General features: G+C 34.1%; 2 protein-coding genes across 4 annotated transcripts in view; both read left to right on the forward strand.

Annotated features, from left to right (window-relative positions):
- Positions 1-21,634, forward strand: part of LOC110094666 (peptidyl-prolyl cis-trans isomerase FKBP19, chloroplastic) — a 25,997-nt gene extending 4,363 nt beyond the window's left edge. Inside the window, exons 3-11 of one of the 3 annotated variants that reach the window (XR_003703320.1) lie at positions 5,891-5,981; positions 7,979-8,116; positions 8,427-8,512; positions 8,632-8,682; positions 16,972-17,052; positions 17,308-17,352; positions 20,078-20,133; positions 21,103-21,186; positions 21,258-21,310. Coding sequence is in view for 2 of the 3 variants with exons in the window: in XM_020819945.2 (XP_020675604.1) it covers positions 5,891-5,981; positions 7,979-8,116; positions 8,427-8,512; positions 8,632-8,682; positions 16,972-17,052; positions 17,308-17,352; positions 20,078-20,133; positions 21,111-21,186; positions 21,258-21,353 (720 nt within the window). In the remaining variant the exon portion in view is untranslated. Of the gene's footprint in view, positions 1-5,890; positions 5,982-7,978; positions 8,117-8,426; positions 8,513-8,631; positions 8,683-16,971; positions 17,053-17,307; positions 17,353-20,077; positions 20,134-21,102; positions 21,187-21,257 lie in introns of all 3 variants that reach the window. The other 2 variants (XM_020819945.2, XM_028701424.1) reach the window with 2 other exon arrangements.
- LOC114581384 lies at positions 8,690-10,371 on the forward strand. The gene is made up of 2 exons (XM_028701425.1): positions 8,690-9,796; positions 9,881-10,371. Exons 1-2 carry the CDS (start codon positions 9,622-9,624, stop codon positions 10,036-10,038), a joined length of 333 nt encoding a protein of 110 aa, XP_028557258.1. The 5' UTR covers positions 8,690-9,621; the 3' UTR covers positions 10,039-10,371.
- Positions 21,635-22,272: the final 638 nt, after the last annotated feature.

A 22,272-nucleotide genomic window follows, 5' to 3' on the forward strand; every position in this document is an offset into this window, starting at 1 on the left:
AATAAAGATTGGTTAAAAGAAACAGTGATCGTGTTCATAGATGAGTTATTCTTACGTATATTTACAGAGTTAGATGTGATTAAAAATAGGATGGAATTTAGTTAAGTTAGCTGAGGAACCTTACTCTCTTGTTGCGCCGGAGATTTATTATATTATACAGCGACGGCCCCTTTTACTCAAACCTATAACATTGTTACGGACACAGAGAACTTGCCATTTGTGTTCTTTCTTTTAGAATGATTTCTTGAATTAGTCCTGGGTAGTGGGTTTTGTCATGCTCTTGTGTTTTGTTTTCTTTGGTTCGGTAATTACTTCACGGCATGTTGCGCTCCGCACGAGACATTTCAGATCGCAATGGCTCCGCCACGTGGAGATAAATTTATGCAGAGCCTGCGGTTACCCGATACCGGTGTAATGAAGTTTCCGGCGTAACTGTGCGCCGGATCTTTTGTATATTCCGTCGGATATTCTAGTTTTCCGACGGATTTCGTCGCGTTTCTGGTAAATATGGGATTTTGCTTGTAGTGTGTGAACTAGCATTAACTAACCAACCTGAATGATATAGCCGACTGATTGAGGCGATAGATCACATATGGGGGAGATACACTAGGCAGAATGAGTGTTGTGCTGCAAATGCAGAGGATAAATCTGTTGAGTTGTTTTGCATGTTGACATGATGTGGTACAGGGTAAAAGGAGAGCAAAGGCCATAATAGATGATGTGAGGGTGTGGGGTGAATAAGTTGTGAAATGGGACAAAGATGATCTTTGCTCATTCATGAAATCCTTAGATTAGATTCATAATTTCATTTGAAATTATTTATGTTTAGTCGAACGCACTATAAGGAAAAACGCCTGATTTCCGAAGGAATTATTTCGCGGAAAAAATCCATCGGAAATTCCGACGGATTTTTTCGCTGGATATTGTTTGACAATTTTTCCGGCGGAATTTTCCGGATGATTTCTAGTGCATTTTCTGGTATATTTCCGACGAAATTAAATTTATTCTGAAAAAAAATAAATTATTATTATATGCTTAAAATTATTCATTTTGTTATTAAAATTAATTTTTTTTAATTCTAATATAAATACAAGTTATTTATAATAATATAAATATTTGATAATATTGTTAATTAAATAATATGAATAATAATATAATTTAATATGTTAATGATATTTCAATATTAATTTATATTAGTTAATTTTAATTACTAAGAAATTCTAAAAATTTATTTATTATGTTATTTTAAAATTAAGAATAAATTATTATTATTATGTTATTAATTAAAATTATATATAAATAATTAATATTTAAATAATTATTAAGAAATTTAATATAAAATATAAAACGTAGTTAACTCATGTATTATTCATCACACTCATTTGGTTTGTAAGCGAAGTCGATTGGAACTTGGTGGCGTCAAACCTGCGTGCAACATATCAACAAGGGGCAAGGCCTGGTTTTTGGGCCGCGGGGGCGCAGCGGGGACCGATTCTCGGTCCAGCGGGTTCGTGGACGGGCCTTGCTTAAGCAAGCCTGCGTGGTCCACACGGCTTTCCCTGATTTTGCGAGCTCAAGCGGGCCCCTGATTCATGGGGCTCCCGGCCCGCAAGCGGGCTTATTCTCGGCTTAAATTATGTTTTTTTTTTCTTTTTTTCTTTCAAAGGAATTGCTGGTGGAATTATTTCGACGGTATTGTATTTCCGACGCGTGAATTACCGTAAAAATTTTCCGTAACAATCCGCCGGAAAACATAATTAACGGATGGGATTTAAGGGATTTTAATCATTTTCCGACGGAAATGGCCTCTGGAAAATGACATTTTTCCTGTAGTGATGGTTTAGTTAATAAATCAAACCAAAAATATATTTTTTATTAATTTAGTTTGTTCTTACCTCGCACATATCAATTTGAACATGTAGCATTATTCCTTTTGAATAATATAAATTAATATTAAAGATCTATACTTTAACATCGTAATGTGGATTTGACCATATTAATTATTTTTTTATATGAGATCATTGAATTAAAAGTCAAAAGAGTTGTCCGATGAAATTAGAAATACTAATGTCGTTATTTTGTGAAATATAATTAGTAAATTAGTTTAGGATTTTCCGTTAAATAGCAGAGGCACTATAAATTAGTTTTATGCGATTCATGTTTCTAATGCTATATAAGGCTTCACAAGAATGGAACAATTGAAGCATCTATGAAGTCAAATATTGTGAATGTTATTTGCTTTCATTTTTTAAACACGTCATTTGGTCAAGCTTTCTATTCACTACCTGTGAAATAAATGCCTTTTGATGATCGCTTGGCTTGGACTATTCTCTCTCTCCCCTACCCTACCTCCCTCTCTTTAGTTTGCCATTATTTGCATTAATGCTTTGGGAGTTTATTTATTTTTTCAATTTTCTTCAAAAATATTTTGTTTGATTTATTTCACTAATGCTTAGATTATAACATTTGCATTTACGCTTGGATAAGCATTTAGAACCAAGATTATGTTAGAATGATATGATTCTTAGCAGTGTTCTATATCAAAGTTTTTCTTTCAACTTTATTATTGATCATGCTTCTATCCTTCAATCTGTGGTGTTAGTTTTTTTTTTTTTTTTTTAATAATTGTTTTTTAACCCTTGTGAGGATCATAGAGATAAGGAGAGAATTTTTCTCCCTCATCTAGCTCTTGCATTAAAGGTAGACATTTTTATGAGATTCAAACCACCCTAATATCTCTTTTGAAAGTAATGACAAATATCATTTGGTCACTTCCAAGAAATAATATGAAAAAATTGTATATCTTAGTTGAGAAATGTTTCCTGCAAACTCTTAGGTCAACATTTGAAGAAGGGCATGTTAGTGGAAAGGACATGCAAATGCATCTAGTTATGAATGAGTGAGAGAAATAAATTTTATATTATGTTCGATCAGTAGAACATAATCTGAAATTTGATGAAAAGAGGCTATGCATCATAAGCATAATGAACCATACATTTCATATTTCATAATAGTTGAAGTATATAACATTTATATGACGAAAATCAAGGTTTAAAAAGGAAAAAATAAAAAATCAAGATGTTTTACCTTAGTGGGGCGAGGCGTAAGCCTCAAAAAGAAAAATAAAATAAAAAACTCATAAAATGAGAAAAGGTGAAATAAACCATTGACATAATGATTTATTTGAAATTAAATGTTATGCTAACACAAAAGCTTGGAACTAAATTCAAATTAAACACTCACTTAAAACTTAAATATGACCCGAGGATTAAGACCCATGGCAGCCTCATTCTCACTTTGACATTCTTTAGAAGAATCCTTATAGTATGTATCAAAATCATCTTCAAAAATCTTGTTTAACTGAAATATTTTTTTCATATCCCCTATGCCAGTTAATATTGTATTATATATAATAAAAAATAAAATAATAAATTAATACAACAACATCAAGTCTTTATCCTACTACGTGAGGTCGACTACATGAATTATTTTCTCCATTGTGTCATGTTAACAGTCAAATTCTTATTTAAATCTAATAAAAAAAAGTCATTTCTAATATTTTCTAACCAAGTCATTTTAGGTCTACCTCTACATTTCTTAATATAAACCAAATCTAATACATATACTCTCCTAACCGACATCGAAAGGTTGTCGTTTTATGTGACCAAACCATTTAAGGCGACTCTCTCTAATCTTATCTTCTATTAGTGCTACTCAAACCTTCACATATATGCTCATGTCATACCCTGTTTCTAAGAGTAAAGCCACTCATCCACTTGAGCATCCTCATCTCTGCAACACTTAACTTAATATTATGCTTCTCTTTTAATGGCCAATATACTGCACCATAAATCATTGCAAGTCTCATCACCATCTTATAGAATTTTCCCTTAAATTTGTGGGAGACGTTTCTATCATACAACAAGCCCAATGCATTCCTATACTTCTACCATCCAACTTGAATTCCACTATTAATGTCCCCATCTATTTCACCATCACTCCCAACAATAGACCCAAAATATCTAAAATGTGTACTCTTATAAATGATATGATTGCTCAAAGTCACAATCTATTACTACTAAAATCACACTCTATTTATTCAGTTTTAGATCTACTCAAATGAAAACCTTTAAACTCTAAGGCTGGCCTTTATAATTCAAGCTTACCTTCAACTCCCTCTCTAGTTTTATCAACAAGAAGAATATCATCAGCAAAAAGCATACACCAGGGTACAACCTCTTGCAAATGTCTAGTGAGAATATCCATGACCAAAGAAAAATATATATATGGTCTTAAGGCTTATCTTTGATGTAATCCAATTGAAATAGGAAAATACTTGGTCAAACCACCTTGTGTTTGAACAAAAGTAATAGCTTATGTATGCATATCTTTAATGACTAAATATAAGCATTATTAACCCCTCTTTTTCTGGAACTCTCCATAGCAATTCTCTTGGAACTTTATCATATGCTTTCTCTAAGTCAATAAATATCATATATTGATCCTCCTTATTTTCTCTAAACTTCTCCATCAAACCTCTCAATAAATGTATAGCTTCCAAAATAACAAAAAAAAAAAAGCTTCCAAAAAAAAAAAAAAAAAAAAAAAATCCATTATATTTAAGATCACCTTTAGATTTTTTTTGAAGCTCCAACCCTACTTTGCTTCTTTGTGAAGTAGAAGCTACTCCTAATTCAATAGATCTTTTAATGTCAGCATTGGTTTCTTAATTCTCCTCATCATTCTAAGTCTATCCTTCAACTTCAACTTCAAGAACTACAATACTTTTGGGTGTTACCCATTCATTATCAGGTTGTAAGTCAACAACAACGGAATGATCCAATTCATCATTAGTATTTCTTTGTTTATGTAATTTGAGGTGCTATCTTTTAATTTTTTTGTTAAATATAACCAATTAATTCTTAGATCCTGGAGCCAACCGTTGAGGTGTTGCACTCTTGCTCGCATGTTGGAGACGAACTTGGCACATGATCAATGAAGAACTCTTGCATAACATCTCTATTCTGAGACCTACCTAATCCAAATAGAAGTGCTCCTTGCATGCGTGCGGGTCGGGATGGTAGGTTAAGTATTGGGTAATATAAATAAAACCCCAAAATTAAATTTAAGTGTTTGGGGCGGTGCATCAAAATGCATCAATGAGTTAAGCTTCATATGAAGAAGGTGTAAGCCTCACCAGAACTAGTGAGGCGTAAGTCTCGAGGTGTTCATCGTGCGCCTTGATTCGAGGTGCACCTCGATGCGCGCACTTTGATTGCCTTTTTGGATCATGGCGAAGATTGTTGGAGTATGTGAACCATACACTATTTTAAGTGGAAATAAAAAACGCATAAAGTTCAAAATACTCTGGGATGGGCAAAAGGTTATGTTGTACTATTTAAGTCCTATGCACCAACATATAAGATAAATTGGACATTAAGGTGCATCATGATGAGAAATTTTTATTTTTGCCGCCCATTTGTAATATTTTCAGATAGTAAATATAAATCTTGAAGAGCATTATTTACATCCAATAAACTAAAACGAAATATGCATATGCATTATGAATCTACTCCTTAATATGCAATAAAAAAGCTAGATGTATGGTGCAAAAATTGATGAAAAACTTTAAACAGACAGAAGTTGAGAAATAGAGAAATTAAAACATATTAGCTAGATTTGAATTTAACTCACCTTATGCCATACTTGGAGGATTTAGGAGATTTAAGTCAGGAATTGTACCCCTTGCTCTGAATTTTTCTGGAATGAAATGAGCAGATCTCCAAATAATAAATGATGTAAATGCTATCATCTTTTGAACTATGAGTGCAGATTTGTTTTTTTTTTCCATAAATACTTTGATCGTTGATGTTTGATTCATTTTTATTAGGGCTTCAGTCCTTGCATAGCAAGGAGAAAGACTTCAAGAGGATTTCGAGTCTCGATTAACCGCATGCAGGCCAAGGTTTCTTCCTTGAGTGGTGAGATTCTAGTATTCCCTTGAGACCATCTTCTTTCAAACTCACTTCATGTCAAAGTTCCATTCAAAGGTGGTTTGGAGTTGCGGCTTTCTTTCGAAGTATGCATTTCTTTTTTCCTTTATTGCTTGATTTAGAATGATCTATGTCATTTTAATTCATGTGAAGATCATGAAATTTTAATGGGTCAATTTTTTTCCCATTTTTAACTCAATGTTAAAAATAAATTACTCTAGATTAAACAACTTCTCCTATGAACATTTTGGTTCAACATCTTTAAGAATAACATAGCAGAAAATATGCGCACATATGATGATGTGTTTGTAAATCAATGAAATCTGAACACATCAGCTATGCTCGATGAAATCGGATTGAGATACCGCTTAAACTAAAAATATGCCTTTATAAACCACTTATTATGTGTAAAATCAAGAGCTTTTATAAGCTATTAATTATCATGTAGACGATCATGAGATGAAGAGAAACAAATGCTTAAAAAATTCTTGGTAATAAGATCAAGGTTATTTATAAATTTTATGTTCCCTATGCTATAGTACTGAGCTAAACAGCTTGGTAGAACAGTTGGTTGGGTGCATAGAAACGACCTAGTCATTTTTTATTATGAATCAAGCAAAAAATAAACTCAAGTTAAGTTCTTTGGTTAATTCTCTTTATATAGTAATGTATACTGATAAGATGTATGTATTTTAAATTAGATTTAGTATTATTTCTTCTCCATTAAAACAATCAATTCTACTAAAACATCTAGTTTTCCCCTAAATCAACAATGATGGCATGTTCTATAGTTATTCTATATAGGAGGGTGTGAACCAAAGTGATCAAAGTTGGGTGAGCTATACTAATGATGAAATCTGTTTTCAACTCTAAGGCTTGGGCTTATGGGTGAGTGCCAATCAATTTATATTTCTGTAGTAATATATTTTTCACTTATTCATTGTGCCCTTGGCAATCTCGATCTTGTGTGAAAATTATCCACATTGGCCATCACTCCCACTCCCCTCAAAATAAATCTCTTTATCACCATCAAATATTCTGCACTAAAAGTCCACTCAACCACATGGATCCGTCATGAAAGTCACTTGCTCTTGAACTTTACATAATGTTGACCCTTTCCCGTGTGGGCTCCGAAAATTCGGCCCCGGCCTCCCCGCCGTGCTATTCTTTTTATTTAAGCGAGGGGGAGTTTTAACAAAATAAGTTCCGGGGTAAATTTTGGAAGGCAGATGAGTTTGTAGATAAGACACTACCAAGAGATTTCGCCCTCATTTTGCGTGGACTTTATGATCTGAGTTCTGGTTTCCTATAGGCGCAAGCCCCTATAGTTAATTACCCCTCTCGATCACGAGAGAGAACTTTCGATTAAGGCTAGTCGTCAATCAGATACGTATAGAATACGTGTTATCTGGTATATAGTAGCAGCACGGGTATTGAAATTGGAAATTGAGAATGTTGGATTTGAGAATTTGGGTTGAAATATTTGGGAAATTTGATATCTAAAATTAGAAATTTCACCATCTTGCACTTAAAGCGGATAACCATGATAGAAGATAGCCAAGACCCATGGGAGCCACAAATTGGATGAACCTTTCTATCCCAACTTAACAATTAACTTTGATTGCACTTGTTGTGAGGGTGAACCAGGGGAACCAAATTTTGGTTTGATATGCTAGTGATCGAACTTACTTTCAATTATTAATTTGAAGTTTGTTGGTGAGAGTTATTCACTTGGTACTTTTACAACAACACAATTTTCATTTATTCAATATACCCTATACTTGCAAATCCCTTCACAATGTAGGCATGAGTAACGGAGTGACCATGATGACTTGTGCACCACATATATTCATTTAGAAACATTCATGACTACATATACAACCATCATTTCTGTTAAAACCTTCATTATTATTCAGAAACGTTGAATTTATTCAATTGTAATTGATGTAAAGTATTTTCATTTGTTTTGTTTCAATTGTACATAGATTCAAACAGCCTGATGACTGTTGCGGAGACTTTTCAGCGAAGAGAACTACTTTTAGCATCATTCATTGGGCTTAGCATCAATGCCCTCCAAAATGCACTGGTCAATACCATGGCAATAGCAGCTGAATTCGCTGATAGTAAGTTCTTCTTAATTTCTTTTGTAGTGCATTGCAATTACCGCAAATTTACACCTTGCTGAAAAAAACAAAAGCCTTCAGGACAACCATTTTCATCCAATAATTCATTCCTGTCTCTTAAGTTTGGTATTTGCTTTAAGTTTTCAGTCTGAACTCCAGTATCACATGGAAACACAATATTTAGGCATTGGCATTTATATAGATCTTAGATTGTCAACCAATTTATCATAAATAACATAGAAAATATTGAATTCCTTAGCAGTGGAAAGGAATAGTTTTGAACTGTGTTAAAAATTGATTGTTGAAACAGTGCCAGCTCTACGTGGAAAGGACTATGGAAAAACAAAAATGCGATATCCAGACTACACAGAGACACAATCTGGTCTTCAATACAAGGTTTCATTTTGCAAAAATCAAAGCCTTCTGCAGCACCAATGTTGCCAAAAGAACCTTTTGATCAGAATTTGGCGCTCCTTTTTAACTTGTCTCTAGTTTTAATATATAGTAAATTGCAGGATTTACGAGATGGCGATGGTCCAAAACCAAAGATGGGAGAGATAGTTGTGGTATGTTCTGACCTTTTTTCTTCTAGTATTATTCTTTGTCTCTAGAAATGAATTGCTTAAGCTTGAAATTCTTGGAAATAAATGGATAGGCTTAGGATAATATTTTAGGAGTTTGTGAATTAGAGTTTAAAGCAAATACAACTTTTAACTAAAATGAATTAGATGGAGGATCTGAAAGCTAACTAGAAATTATTGGGATTCTTGTATTGGATTTGATTGAAATTGAGACGCAGAAAACAAGCCCTACATTTTTAATAGCACACAAATCTATGAAATGTTAAACTAAAGAATATGAAAGATCATGGCTTTGTTTATTTTAGGTTTTCTTGTGTGGGCTCCAAAAATTCGCACCCCTGGCCTCTCCGCAGACCCCGTTCTTTCTTTTTCTTTTTGGGTCGTCGAGGAGAGTTTTAACAAGTTTCGATGCAAATTTTCAGAAGACAGATTGGGTTTGTAGCATAGTTTAAAATTGCACAATGAGAGGCACGCCTCTGCGCAATTCTGGGCAAATGAGCCTCATTGCTTAAGCCTTTTTGGGTATTCATGAGGCTTACGCCTCGTGCACTGTGAGGCGCGCCTCTGAGGCTGAATTGCGCAATTCAGCCTGAGGCACACGCCTCTAATTTCGGGACCCACTCACTTAAGTCTCAATGAAATAATACTTAATTCCTCCCCTCCCCTATCAGCCATACCCGAACCTGAGCAGAAAAAAAGCTGCAGTCCTCCAGTTTGTTCGCACGCCGCTCGGCCTCCCTTCTTGCCGCCTCTCCCGCCGGCGCCGCCTCACTCCGGCCTTCTTGAAGTGTTCGACCGCCCTCTAGGAGTCCACAACCGATTTTAGGTAAATTTTTTAAGTTCAACCAAAGATTTTTCAAGTGAAAGAAAATCTAGTTTTTTTGAATTTTTTTTGTTTATTTTTGGATTTTTGCATTACGAAATATGGTTAGAGGCAAGGATAAGACAAATACGTCATCACGGCGTGACCCTTCTTGGAAATATAGTGTGCAAGTTGATGTAGGGAGCTTGCAGATTTATAACTTGTTTTATTTCGGAATAGGGAGGGATTTTTTTGGTTTGCAAGCAGCAAAATCAACTATTGTCAAATGGCCTCCAGGTATACTTATTCTTGTAAATTCATAACACTTTAATATATTCTGAGTTCTGACTTCTGATTTTCATTTTTTTTTCTTGAATATAGTTGAATTGTGGATCCAATTTGGTGATTCCACCCCGGAGTTACAGAGTTTTGCAGTTAGAGTTTTGGGCCTCGTTCTTCTTCTGGGTGTGAACGAAACTGGAGTACATATAGTCAAGTGCAAACAAAGAGAAGAAATTGGCTTTCAATACTCAGAATGAACTCCCTTGTGTATATTATGCACAACAAGAGATTGAAAGAAAGGAGGTTAAGGAACAAGGGGTTTAAGGATGATGAGGACTCATTAGTGTGTGATAATGTGGCATCTGATAATGAGTGGTTCTTAGATAATGAGACAGATTTGCCATTATCAGACCTGCAATCCACCTTTTACCAATCTTAGGTTGTATGATGATTGTATTTTATAGGGACAGGTCTTTTACTATAAAATGCCAGTGTTGCCATTTCAATCTACATGCAACATTGCTTGTGTTTCGAGTTCTTCATTGTTATATATAGAAGACATTTATACTCTTTATAGTGGATTGACATTATTTGGACTTGATTAAATATCATTATTTATATGCATTGAAAGCATTGTTGCATTCATATATTAGCTTTTCTTAATGCAGGTGGGAGATATACGTGCATTCTATAGTTGATTGCTATTTTCTTGCAATTATAGTATATTTGACATCGCAGGGATTGTTGTGGGAGTCTGTTGCATCTATATCATGTCCACATTCACCCTTCATAGGTGGTTTAGCGTACTTTCATGTTATTATTTGACATTTGAATTTTGATCTTGATTGTGCATTTTAGAGTTTAAGGTTCAATTTCTTATAGTTCTGTTCAAGTCCAAGTTCTATGCATTTCAGTTCAAGTATGGGTCTTCTGCATTGCTGCTCAAGTGAGGTCTTTTTATTGTTCAAGCTTTATGCACTTCAGTGAAAATTTCGGCAGCATCCTAGCATATCCCCTATTTGAGAGAAATGTAGGGGAGCTTGGTCTTCCCACCACACTACTCAAACATGTATAGTAGGTGTCCCTAGACACCATGATCGTATATCTTTTCATCCCACCACGTTATAAGAGCGTGTATGGGGCCTTCAACAATACCCGTATGAGAACATCAGTGGCTTTCCCCACGACGCTACAAGAGTGTGTATACGGCTTACCCACCTACCGTGCTACAAGAGCGCGTATAGGTGATTCTCCGGTCCGCCACAAACACCGAGAATAGGATTTTAAAACATTATACATTGCGTAGCACATAGATGTCAATGGCGCAAAATAGCGTGCGTCATGGCGCACGGCGCGGCGCAGCGCACCTACGGCGTCATGTGTATGGCGCGACACAAATGTTTAAAAATTAAAATGGCGCGCGCTATTTGCGCCACATGCGCGCCATGGCGCACGGCGCAAAATAGCACGCGCCATTTGTTTTAAAATTTTTTTAATGTAATTATAAATATTTATTTATTTATTTATTTTAATTTTTAAGATAACATATTTTCTAATTTTTAAATATATTAAAGGTATTAAGATAAATGTTATATTGCATAATATTATCTTCTTAATGCTATTTGTTTTCATTTAAATATACTTTAGTTGTATGAAGATTGACTACTTATTGGACTTGAAATTATGTTGGATTGTTATTTATTTGTATTATCATTGTTTGCTTATTATTATGATAGTTTGTCTTTCAATTTAATGATATTTCATATTCGTGCTTATTATTTTATAATTCTTTTATAATTTGCGTCATATTCAAAATGGTGTGCGTCGCGCCGTGCGGTATGCGCTATAGCTCAAATAGGACCTTTACGCCATAGTGCGTCATTCGCCGTTAACAAGTATGGCGTAGCAATGTCGGCGGCGCTGATGTCGAGGTCGAGGACTATCCCCACTATGCTACAAGAGCGTGTATAGGGCTTATCTGCCTCGTCGCACCTGTTGCATTAGATTCCCTCTCACTGTGCTACAAGAGCGCGTATAGGAGGTCCGCCAGCGCATCAAGCGCGTTGAGGACGGGATTTGGAACTTTTATACCTTCTCATGAGTCATCAGCTTTTGTATCGGCTCGTGGATCGAGGCAAGGGAGGAGCATGCATTTTTTTAATTAATTATAATTAACATTAATTAATTACAATTAATTAACTAATTATTTTTAATTAATTATTTATAATTAATAAAAAATTAATTAAAGTTTATTAAAATTAATTAAAGTAATAAGTTATAATTAATTATATTTAAGCGTAACTATTAATTTTAAAATAAATTATAGTTAATTAATAATAATAAAATTTATAAATTATAATTAATTAAAAAATAATAATTATAATTAATTAAGATAATTAAAATTAAAATTATATTATATATATATTTTAAAATCCCTCGGTTCAGTAGATTTACGGGATTAGGCCGATGAAACGCGTGGAAGGGGTAAAGTTACCTACACAACAATAGCTCCCATCGCTGCTTACAATCAAAATTTCAGACTTCCGATCGGACAGGAAGGGAACATCTCTGGAAGAGGGAAGTCGAACAACAATGTGGGCGGAAGAAGCACTCGAGAGGGAGAAAGTTGTCTTTACAGCAAACGAGCTCCCTTTCTTTCTTCCGATCAATATGCCGTAACTTCTGATCTTATAGGAAGGGAAATATTGTCGAAGGAGCGAAGTCGAATGACCACGATGGAGCCAAAGAAGCACTCGGAATGGAGAAAGTTATCTTTACTAACAACTTAAATTAGTAGCATGTATAGTTTAAGGATAATATAATCTTTATAACTATCTTTTCCATCACTCTTTTCTTTATAATTGAATTTGTTGTCCTCCATTTCTTCTTCTATTTTCTTAGAATTGCCTTTTATCTTTAAAATTTACTACTCTAGAACTTAATTCTTGCATTTACATTTGATAAACTTGTTTACATGGGCATTATTATTTCTCCAACTCAAGTTAGCATTAGAAAAACTAATTTTTCTTTATCATTTGAAGTATTAATATCCATCTATCAAATCAATGCAAGACTATCTCATCATTACTTGATGCCTTGAGACACACCTTAATAATAATGCTTGCCTGGGATGTGTATGGTGGCTATAGGTGAGTGAGTCTAGGAAAATCAAAACTTACTAAAAGAAGCACCCATAGGCCGTCTTATCACCTAGGCACCTTGTTGAGCTCCTGTATCATCTCCAAACTTGTCCCAGGTGAGCATCATTATAGCAAGAGGTTGGCCACCCATGACTAACACAACACAAAGAGGCGGCCTTTAGTTATTAGTGAAAATTTCAAGGCCTTATATTTTCCTTATACTTGATAGGAATCCTTTGAGGTAGCCGCTTGCAATGCATCTAGTTTATGTATTGACGTGAAGCTACAATTAAGGGTGTAAACAAGTCCATTCGAGGTTAAACCACCATCATCTAATTAATCAAGTTTAAGTTCAAGCTTAACTCAATGAGTTTGATACATCACGAATAACTCATTTATATTATGAAAAAGAGAAAATCATTCTAATTAAAATTATCATTATTATTGAATGATTAAATAATGAAAAAAAGGCTAAAAATTGATAAGAAATAAGTTAAGGTGAAGTGATAGAATTTTCAAATGTTTTTAATAGCTTTATACTAGAACCTTGAATTATAATGTATTCAAGTGTATCTTATGTGAATTTTTTTTTCTTAAAATGAGTTGGCTTATGAACGGACAAATGAGTCGCACCTGCTTGAGGTTGGCTTATTAGTTTATTAAGCTTAGTTAATGAGTTATTTATCTAACTAAGCACGAGCCAATTCACAAGTTACCTTAATTAAGTTACATCCATAATTATGATTGTCAATTTATGAGCAATGGAGGGAAGCAATGCTAGTGGATGTTGGTGGCGACATGTGCACTGTTCATAGGAATGGGTGATGCAAGCGTTGATGCCAATGTTAATAATGAACTCATAAGATTTGATACATATTAAATATAAAAGAAGCTCTGCTTCGAGGGAATTGGTGCCGAACAACAAAAATCATTAAAAAAATAAATCAAGATTTGAAATTGTGGTTAGGTAGAAGAAATTAAAGCCTCATGAGTGTATAGAAGGAGAGAGATAAAGATTCCTTTAGTTGAATGAAAGGTCTCTGAAAGAATCACAATGAAGTTAAGAGCATTATGTTGTAAGAAATTGTTGAGTAGTAGGCTCGGCAAAGGATTAAGCTTAATAGATGGGAGCAATGGTGTGGGAGCAATGGTGTGGTTGGCTCGATGGGATGAAGATCACAGGAAAGGTGAATTATTGATGAGGAGATAGACTAATCTTGACATGAAGAGACAAGAATACATGAGTGAAAGATGAGTATAATTATAGTTAAAATTGGGATTTTAGAATTTCATATAAATATCGAATGAAAATAATTGAATTGAATGGAAATTTCTTGTAATGTTTTTTGCATGTGCCCTCATGTGTCATGTTCATGTCAAAATATGCCTAGGCCTATCAAACTATAATTTTGAGGGGAAAAAATCGAAGATATGATTTTAAGTGTTTTAGATGTGTGTTAGGCTGTGTAGGAGAAGTGTCTATGTTAGATATGGACATGAAAGACATTTGAAGTGTTCATACTTCATTAGGGGTATACTAGGCCCAATTCAATGAACCAATATGATTCAATTGTTAATTTCATTTTACCCAATTTCATCTACTTGACCTTTTTTTATCCATATAGGCCTAATTGGTCAATTTGGCTAGATTTAGTCATAAAAATGCAATGAAGAGGGAAATGGGTTTAAATAGATCCTTTGGGTTGAGCTAATAGGGTTTAAGTATTCAATTGGTTGAGGTGACTTCCCATGTTCTATATTAGGTTGGCCAAATAGGCTCAACCCAATCTAATTTAGCTGGCCATGGCTCAATTGAACCCTGTCAAAGCTAAATGAGCAGACCATTGTATAGGTTGTCTTGATTAGAGCCCATTTCACTTATTCAAGTCCTAATTGGCCCGAAAATGGAGTGATTAGCTTAGTTAATGGCAAACTAGTTAGGTTCAACTAATTGAGCTAGTCTATATTAATCTAACAATTTAATGGAGCTAGTCAAGGCTAGCCAAAGGGTTGATTTTGCTAAAGGCTAAAGACAATTTAATTAATCAAATTGAGTTAATCTTGCATCTTAATTGAGCTGGACTAGGCTAGTCAGAAGGATCTATTAAACATTTAAACTAGATTTATGATTAATTGAGCTATTAAAGGGGGATAATTGCACTCAATTAAGGGCCCTAATGTTAACTCAAGTCAATTGAATCACTCTTGAGCCAAGTGAGGCCAATTTGATCAATTAGGACTGACTAGTGGTTTAATTGAGCTCATGTTCGGTTTATATGCTTTTCCAAGGTTAGTCTAATGAGTTAATTTGGCTCAACCGAAACTAACTTGGGCTCAACCAAGTAAATCTATAATTAATTGGGTTAGTTGCGGTCATGTTGGGTCAAGAGGACCACCAAGATATATTAGGGTCAACTTGGATTGGCAAAGTCAACTATGACCATACTATGCAACTGGGACCCATTTAAGTTGACTAGGGCAACCAGTTCATGCCATTCAGGATAACATTAGCTTACTCAAGATTATGTTAAATTGGCTAGGACTATGTTAAGTCATTAGGGACTATATTAGGTCAATTAGGACCATATTAGGTTACCCAAGTTTATGCTAAGTCATTTTGGGCCACATTTAACTCAACTAGGACCATTTTGGGTAAGCTGAGACTGTACTAGGTTCATTGTTTAAAATTGCGCAATATGAGGCTCGCCTCAATGCAATTACAGTAAAAAAAATCTCAAGGCTTACGCCTCTGGCTTTTTTTATGGAGCTTACGCCTCATCTTGGATGTGGCCCATCATAGATGAGGTACGCCTCGCCTCGTTTGCATGAGGCGCACGCCTCACTCTATTCATGTATTTTTTTTTAATTTAAAACTTACCTAAAATCTATTGAAAGCCCCCCAAAAAAATCATGTCTTCTTGCACCCCCATGCTGCAGCAACTTCCTCTCAATTTCCTCAACCTCCAGCCCACCACCTACACCGTAGACGCCACCATCATAGCCGCCGCAGGCAATCACTAGAAAGCTTCACGACACCACCATCTCCTTTTAAAATTTTGGAGTATTATCTTTATGTTGATGGCAAATATTTATGAAATATGAAGATGACTGAAATAAATAAAGAAGTCGAACTAGAATGAGAGGTATTGGATCCTACAGGATAAGGCAGGAAAGAGATCAATTTGTTATGACAGTGACCCAAATGAAAATCCCCTTAGTAATGATAGTACATATGATTTATGAGTTGTTGTCAATTATTTCAATTTTCTTTAAGAATTAAACGTAGATGAGTAGACAACTGAGAAAGAAAAAAATTAGAGCTAAACTTGATTTTATATGATATTTTTATGCAATTCATATATTTATGTTATTTGTTCTTGTTATGTTTGGATCTCAATTCTATTTCACATAATTTATTACTTAATACTTTACATCTTATACAATTTTTTATTTTATATATATGTAAATTTGTCACTTCATAGTTCAATAGAAAGTTGATATGTCATCCTTTAACATATTATTTGGATATTATATAAAAAATCACTTTTAACTTTTATTACGACTTTACAGAATTTTTAGATTTTGAGGCTTACGCCTCAAAACGCCTTAAGGTTTACGACTCATCTCACGAATGAAAAATACCTCAATACCCAATTATGCAATTTTAAATCTTGATTAGGTTAGTCAATATAGGGGTTGGCTAACTGAAATTGACCAACTGGCCTTCGCCTAATGAGTCAAATTGGCTCACACTATAGGCAACAAGCTTGGAGCCGAGTCTTTATAGGATTTCTCAGAGATAAATAGGAAAGGTGAAGCAAACAACTTCACCAAATATATGATTGTTGATAAAGTTCTTATAATTTTTTTTTAAAATTGCATGAAAAGTGAACTGAACATTCAAGTTAAAATACTATTTGTGTTAGTTAAAATTGTATTTGTCTAGTGAACTCAAGCTCTATTTCTTATGTAGCTGCAGTGATAATAACTTTAATTAAGTTTGAGCTGCATGAACTCTGATGCAGACATCAAATTATGATTGCCTTTAAGGTTGATTGGGATGGTTACACGATTGGATATTATGGACGAATATTTGAAGCTCGCAACAAGACAAAAGGTGGTTCATTTGAGGTAATACACAGTTCTACTGCCTCTGACCTAACCTTGGATCTGGTGTTTTGCTGTCACACTCTTGTTGAAGCATTTAAAAGGATTCTTCTATTTCTATGATATCCAACTCTTCAGATATTTAATATTTAGATAGTTTATGGGTACATTATCATTGATCAAATCTGAAAATACCTCTTAAAAACTGTTGTTTCTGCTCTTCATTGCTTCATCTACAGATCTACTGATACTGAAATTGCAAAATGTGTTAATTTTCAGGGCGAAGATAAGGATTTTTTCAAATTCAAGGTTGGATCGCAGCAGGTGATTACCTGTCCATGAAAAAACTAGGGCATGCATCAGTTTGTTCAGGCATTTCGTTTTTGGTTATTTATTATCTGTGCCGAACTTCTACTAGTTTGTCATCACAGAATATTTCTATTTCATTTCATCTTTGTCGGAGCTTGTTGCTTTGGTGTTTTATCCAATGGAAAGTAAATTCTTATAGTTTATGTGATGGTTTCAACTTCTTAGTCAAGCATATGCTTTCAGAGTGGCATGCGTGCTTAACTTATGTCATTAATTCTACTGTAAACTTCACATTTATTTGATACAGAATTTGTTGGAGTCCAAGTTGGATGATAGATATTGTTAAAATCTTGTTATTCATTATATCCTTTCTTGGTTAAATTTGTCAAAGAGTAGAAAATCCATGGACTAATCCCATCATCCCACCTTATATAACAACAAGATTGCCACAGGGACACTTTTGAAATCTTAGAATTTCGAACCCCCAACTTAGGTTTCGTTTGGGACAGCTTTTTTATTGCTTTCAAAAGCAATTTTTTAGTGCAAAATTTTCTTAAACTAAAAAAAATTTACTAAAAAGCTAATTCAAAAAGCAATAAGAAAGTCATCCCAAACGAAGCCTTAGCTTGCATTCTATTATTAAAATGCATTACCTGCATCTTCTATCATGCATAAGTACAGTTTTCATGATTAGTGAACTAGCACATGGAATTAGGGTTAATAGTTATGTTTAAAACTTAAAAATTGTTTGATTTTTTCTCTAATGTTGGTCAATTTGTGTTTAAAATTGATTTGCACAGACTTGCAGATGGCTTATATATATATATATATATATATATATATATATACTTGTATTCATATTTAATGAACATATATTGGTTTTGCTCTAATCAACTCGAAAGTTGACTTAAATTCAATCATCTTGCATCAAATTTAGACTCAAGCCAAAATCAAATCCTTAGTTTCAAAGCTTGATAGAACTCGATATTATCATCCCCAAATGCACAGGTGGATCCAAACATAATCGTGGTGCAATTGCACCCCTAATTTTTTAAGTTATCGATGCACATTTCTCTTTCGAAAGGGCATATGCCCATCCCCGTCCTTTGCATGTAAAATTTGATTTGAGGTTTCTATTAATTACTTTGGACATTTCTAGAAAAAAATTGCATAAGGATTTCATGATGCATTTTTCTTCAGGAGGTCTTAGAATGTATTTAGTTTTGCATTCAGATTAGTGCTGACATATGAAGGGCATTCAAGCAAATTATGTCAGTATATTCTTCCATAATTTTTTATTCCTGAGTTTTCCTTAGTAGGTTAAATTAATCTGTAAATGAAAATGTACGAATATCAAGTTCTTTACCCTGTTGGATTAATTATCAAGCTTGTTTAATAAATTTGATTGTGGCACAGGTATGAGAGACAAATTGATTCAGTGAATTACATAACTGGATATAAGAAAATCTATCAATTTTAAGATGTATTAATGCAGTTTTATACCATTGTAAAATTAATAATTTTATTAGTTGTTTAAAAACTTAATAGTTAGTTTCATAGGCTTTAGAATAGTTAGTTTCATAGGCTTTAGAATTATTTTGAGTCAGTTTTGATATCTTTTCATCAATGATCTGAAAAATTTTGTATAACATATTTTTAAAAAATAACATCTAAATAAGTTTTGAGATTTGTTTGATATTCTTTATACGAAATTGATTTATATCGAGTTGAATATCAGCTCCGCCACTACCTTCATGAAATCTATTGTGTATCCTCGAGGCAAGGTGAGTAGAAATACTGAATGATCAATGTAGATGCGCTACTGGGATCATGTATTAACGTCATAGCCAATGTTTCTTCCTGCTTTACGGGCTTCTTTTTTAATATCCATTTTAAAATGCCTGTTTCCCTTCCTATATTCAGCTTGAATGAAACCGATGGAATTTGGATGCATTGTTTGTATAAGTTTGAGAATAACTTTATTGCATAATTGAAGGATTTTAACTTTTAATTCTGATCGTACATATTACGAAGTTTTTTTCTTAAAATTTGCATTGCAGAAGGGACTCAGATCCTCTCCAATAAACTGGTAACTTATATCCATTATCCATTCTAGTAATTCATTTTATTTTGGATTAATTATGCTAAGTTTTTTTAAAATCGCTCTAGTTTTCAAGTGATTTTCAGAATCCTAGCCATCCAAAATGAAAGGGATGGCCAGAATTGATAAGCACTTTGTGCAGTTACCATAATAATTGGAGAGGATTCTAATACCTTGAGAAGAAATGTGCTTCTAACTTCGAAAATATTATAACTGGACCAAAGTATTCCATCTCTCCATGGTGAAATTACAGGATCGCTATGACGATCCCTTGATTAGACAGTTGTAAATTTTTTAAATTTAGAACTTATTTAGGAAAAATAGATGTATCAGGAAATCATGATGCAATTTATGTCGGCATGAAAAGAAAAAATGTTCAATGTTATAAGACACTCATAAATAAAGGCAACACCATAGATTAGTTGTCTTAACAAAAATTTAAATGTCTTATAATTTTGAGTATTTGTTTTGACTTCAAACATTTTATCTTATTATGCTGATGTAAATTATATGATAATATATTGATACAATTTATTCACTATTTTATCCATGAATTCATTCCTTTCTAGAAAATTAAATGCTTGTAGCACTTGGAATTAAAATCCTCATTGTGCTTTGTATGACCGTGTGCATCTTCAGGTCATACCAGCATTTGAGGAAGCTATAACTGGCATGTCTCTTGGAGGTATCAGGAGGTGAAGTATTAAAACTCGTACTGCTTCGCAATGCAATCTTAGATAAGCAATTAGTTTTGTTCTACGGATAGAATTATTATCTTGATTCTTGAATAATTCCTCGACATCTGTGATCTGTTTCATTATTTTTGTAATTCTTAGTAAAATTGTTCATAGTTTATGTTGTTGTTTTTCATAAATACATGTTGTGTTAGACCGGTCCTTAGTGGACTGGTCCAGTCGGCCCCTTCTAAGGGGCCGGTTCATGTATACATGAGAAGAGGGGCGGCAAGAGAAAGAGAGGGATTGGGTGGGGTCCACTAGATATTCAAATTCAAAGTTGGAGCCAAAGGAGGGGGAGGCAAGGGCTTTTGGGTTTTTTTGCTTTAATGATTAGTTGTATACCTTAAGTATGAGGGAGCAATTAGGATTAGGGTTATGCTTGATTATTGTGTTCTCTTGGAGTTTCTTCTTGATGTCTTGGACTATAGATTCATCTAGAGATTGGGAGAGAACGATCCTCTCGAATTGAGGATCAATTGTATCTTTGTTTGGTTTCCTTCCGTTGATTTGACTCCTACAATAAAATCTACTGTTTTGATTATTTTCATTGGAATTGTTGAGTTTTTCCCGCTGATTTTATCAATCTTGTTAGAATTTACTTGAAATATTCAAGTATTACCTATCAAGTTGCTGCATGTACTTCACTGCTTGTCAATCATAAACTTTGATAACTAAGTGCGTGCATACTTGAATTCACTAATAATGTGCTGACTAGAGGCAAACTAGAACTATCATTCTTTGGGCATTATATTGGGCCATTTGCTTATGCAAATCATTCTTTTATTATAAGTTGCATGTAATTGTATATTAAGATGTACAGTAATACACCATATGTGGCTACTATGAACTTGCATGCAAGACCACAATAAGATCGCTTATATGTTGTTATTATGTTCTCTTTTTGAATATTAACGGTCTAATTCTCAGCAATGCAGGATAATTGTACCACCTGAATTGGGGTATCCTGACAATGATTTCAATAAACTTGGCCCAAGACCTACAACCTTTTCAGTAAGCTTGACCCTTTTTCTGTTTCTTTGGCTGCCATTGCAAGAAAATAATGCAAATTTATGATTCTGTAGGGTCAGAGAGCTCTGGATTTTGTGCTGAGAAACCAGGGTCTTATAGACAAGACCTTGTTGTTTGATATCGAACTCCTCAAAATCATCTCAAACTGATCTAATGGCAGGCCTGGCTTCTATACTATGGATTAACTGCTTAAATTTTGTGAAGGAATTATGCTAGGCTTGATCCCTCAAAACTTCTCATATTGCTCTTGAATCGCTGGGGCGGCCAAGTAACACTGTAGTGGCAGCAAAGTTAAGATTGGGACTCAGCTTCCTTTTATAAATTCAGATGTTTGTTATGTATCTTCCATGGAAAGTGCTGTGAAAACGCTATGGATACTAAGAGGTAATTTCGGCTTTTACGCTAGCTGAAGATTATTTACCTTTTTAAATTCTTGTGTCATGAGGATTATGTTGTGCAGCCCCAATGGTTATCACCCCACTTGAAACAAATATTAATTTAGGTAGAAAACGATTAGACCGGGCATTAATTGACAACTCTTGAGCTAATTTCCCCTTTTATTATTGTTGAATTAAGCCAATTACCTCTATCTTTACCTCCAGTTCCTTCGCCTTTCCTCAAACGATCTTATCTCCATTTCTCATGCGTAGATTCTTGTTCTCTTTACTACCCTATCTAACACCAATGGAAGCAACTATTTTCATTATTCTTCCCTTCAGGACAAAACTATTAGGACTCCTTAAAACACCCAAGTCATTTCCAAAGCCATTAAGAGAGTCCAATAAAACAACCATCCTCACTTTTATATGGCTTCCTAACATCTTCTCATGGAAAGGAGAGATTATTCTGTGCGGAGACCGGATGACGAGAACCATCTGGATTTGCTTCCCTTTTGCTATCTTTTTACTGCGCTTTTGCAAATGCTCAGCAAAAGGGCAGCAAATATGCAATTATGAATGCACTTTTGTTGAGTATTTGTTGCGTTTTTATAAAATGGCAGAAAAAGCGCAACAAATCTTTAATTAGTAGGATATTTGCTACGCTTTTGTTGTTCTTTCGTAAAAATGC

The sequence above is a fragment of the Dendrobium catenatum genome, unplaced genomic scaffold, assembly GCF_001605985.2.
Source record: "Dendrobium catenatum unplaced genomic scaffold, ASM160598v2 fragScaff_scaffold_1693, whole genome shotgun sequence".
Taxonomy (NCBI): domain Eukaryota; kingdom Viridiplantae; phylum Streptophyta; class Magnoliopsida; order Asparagales; family Orchidaceae; genus Dendrobium; species Dendrobium catenatum.

Coding starts and splice junctions, on each gene's coding strand:
- LOC114581384 (XM_028701425.1), top strand. CDS start 9,622: ATGGTTAGAGGCAAGGATAAGACAAATACGTCATCACGGCGTGACCCT. Junction 9,797..9,880: donor TATTGTCAAATGGCCTCCAG/GTATACTTATTC, acceptor TCTTGAATATAG/TTGAATTGTGGATCCAATTT.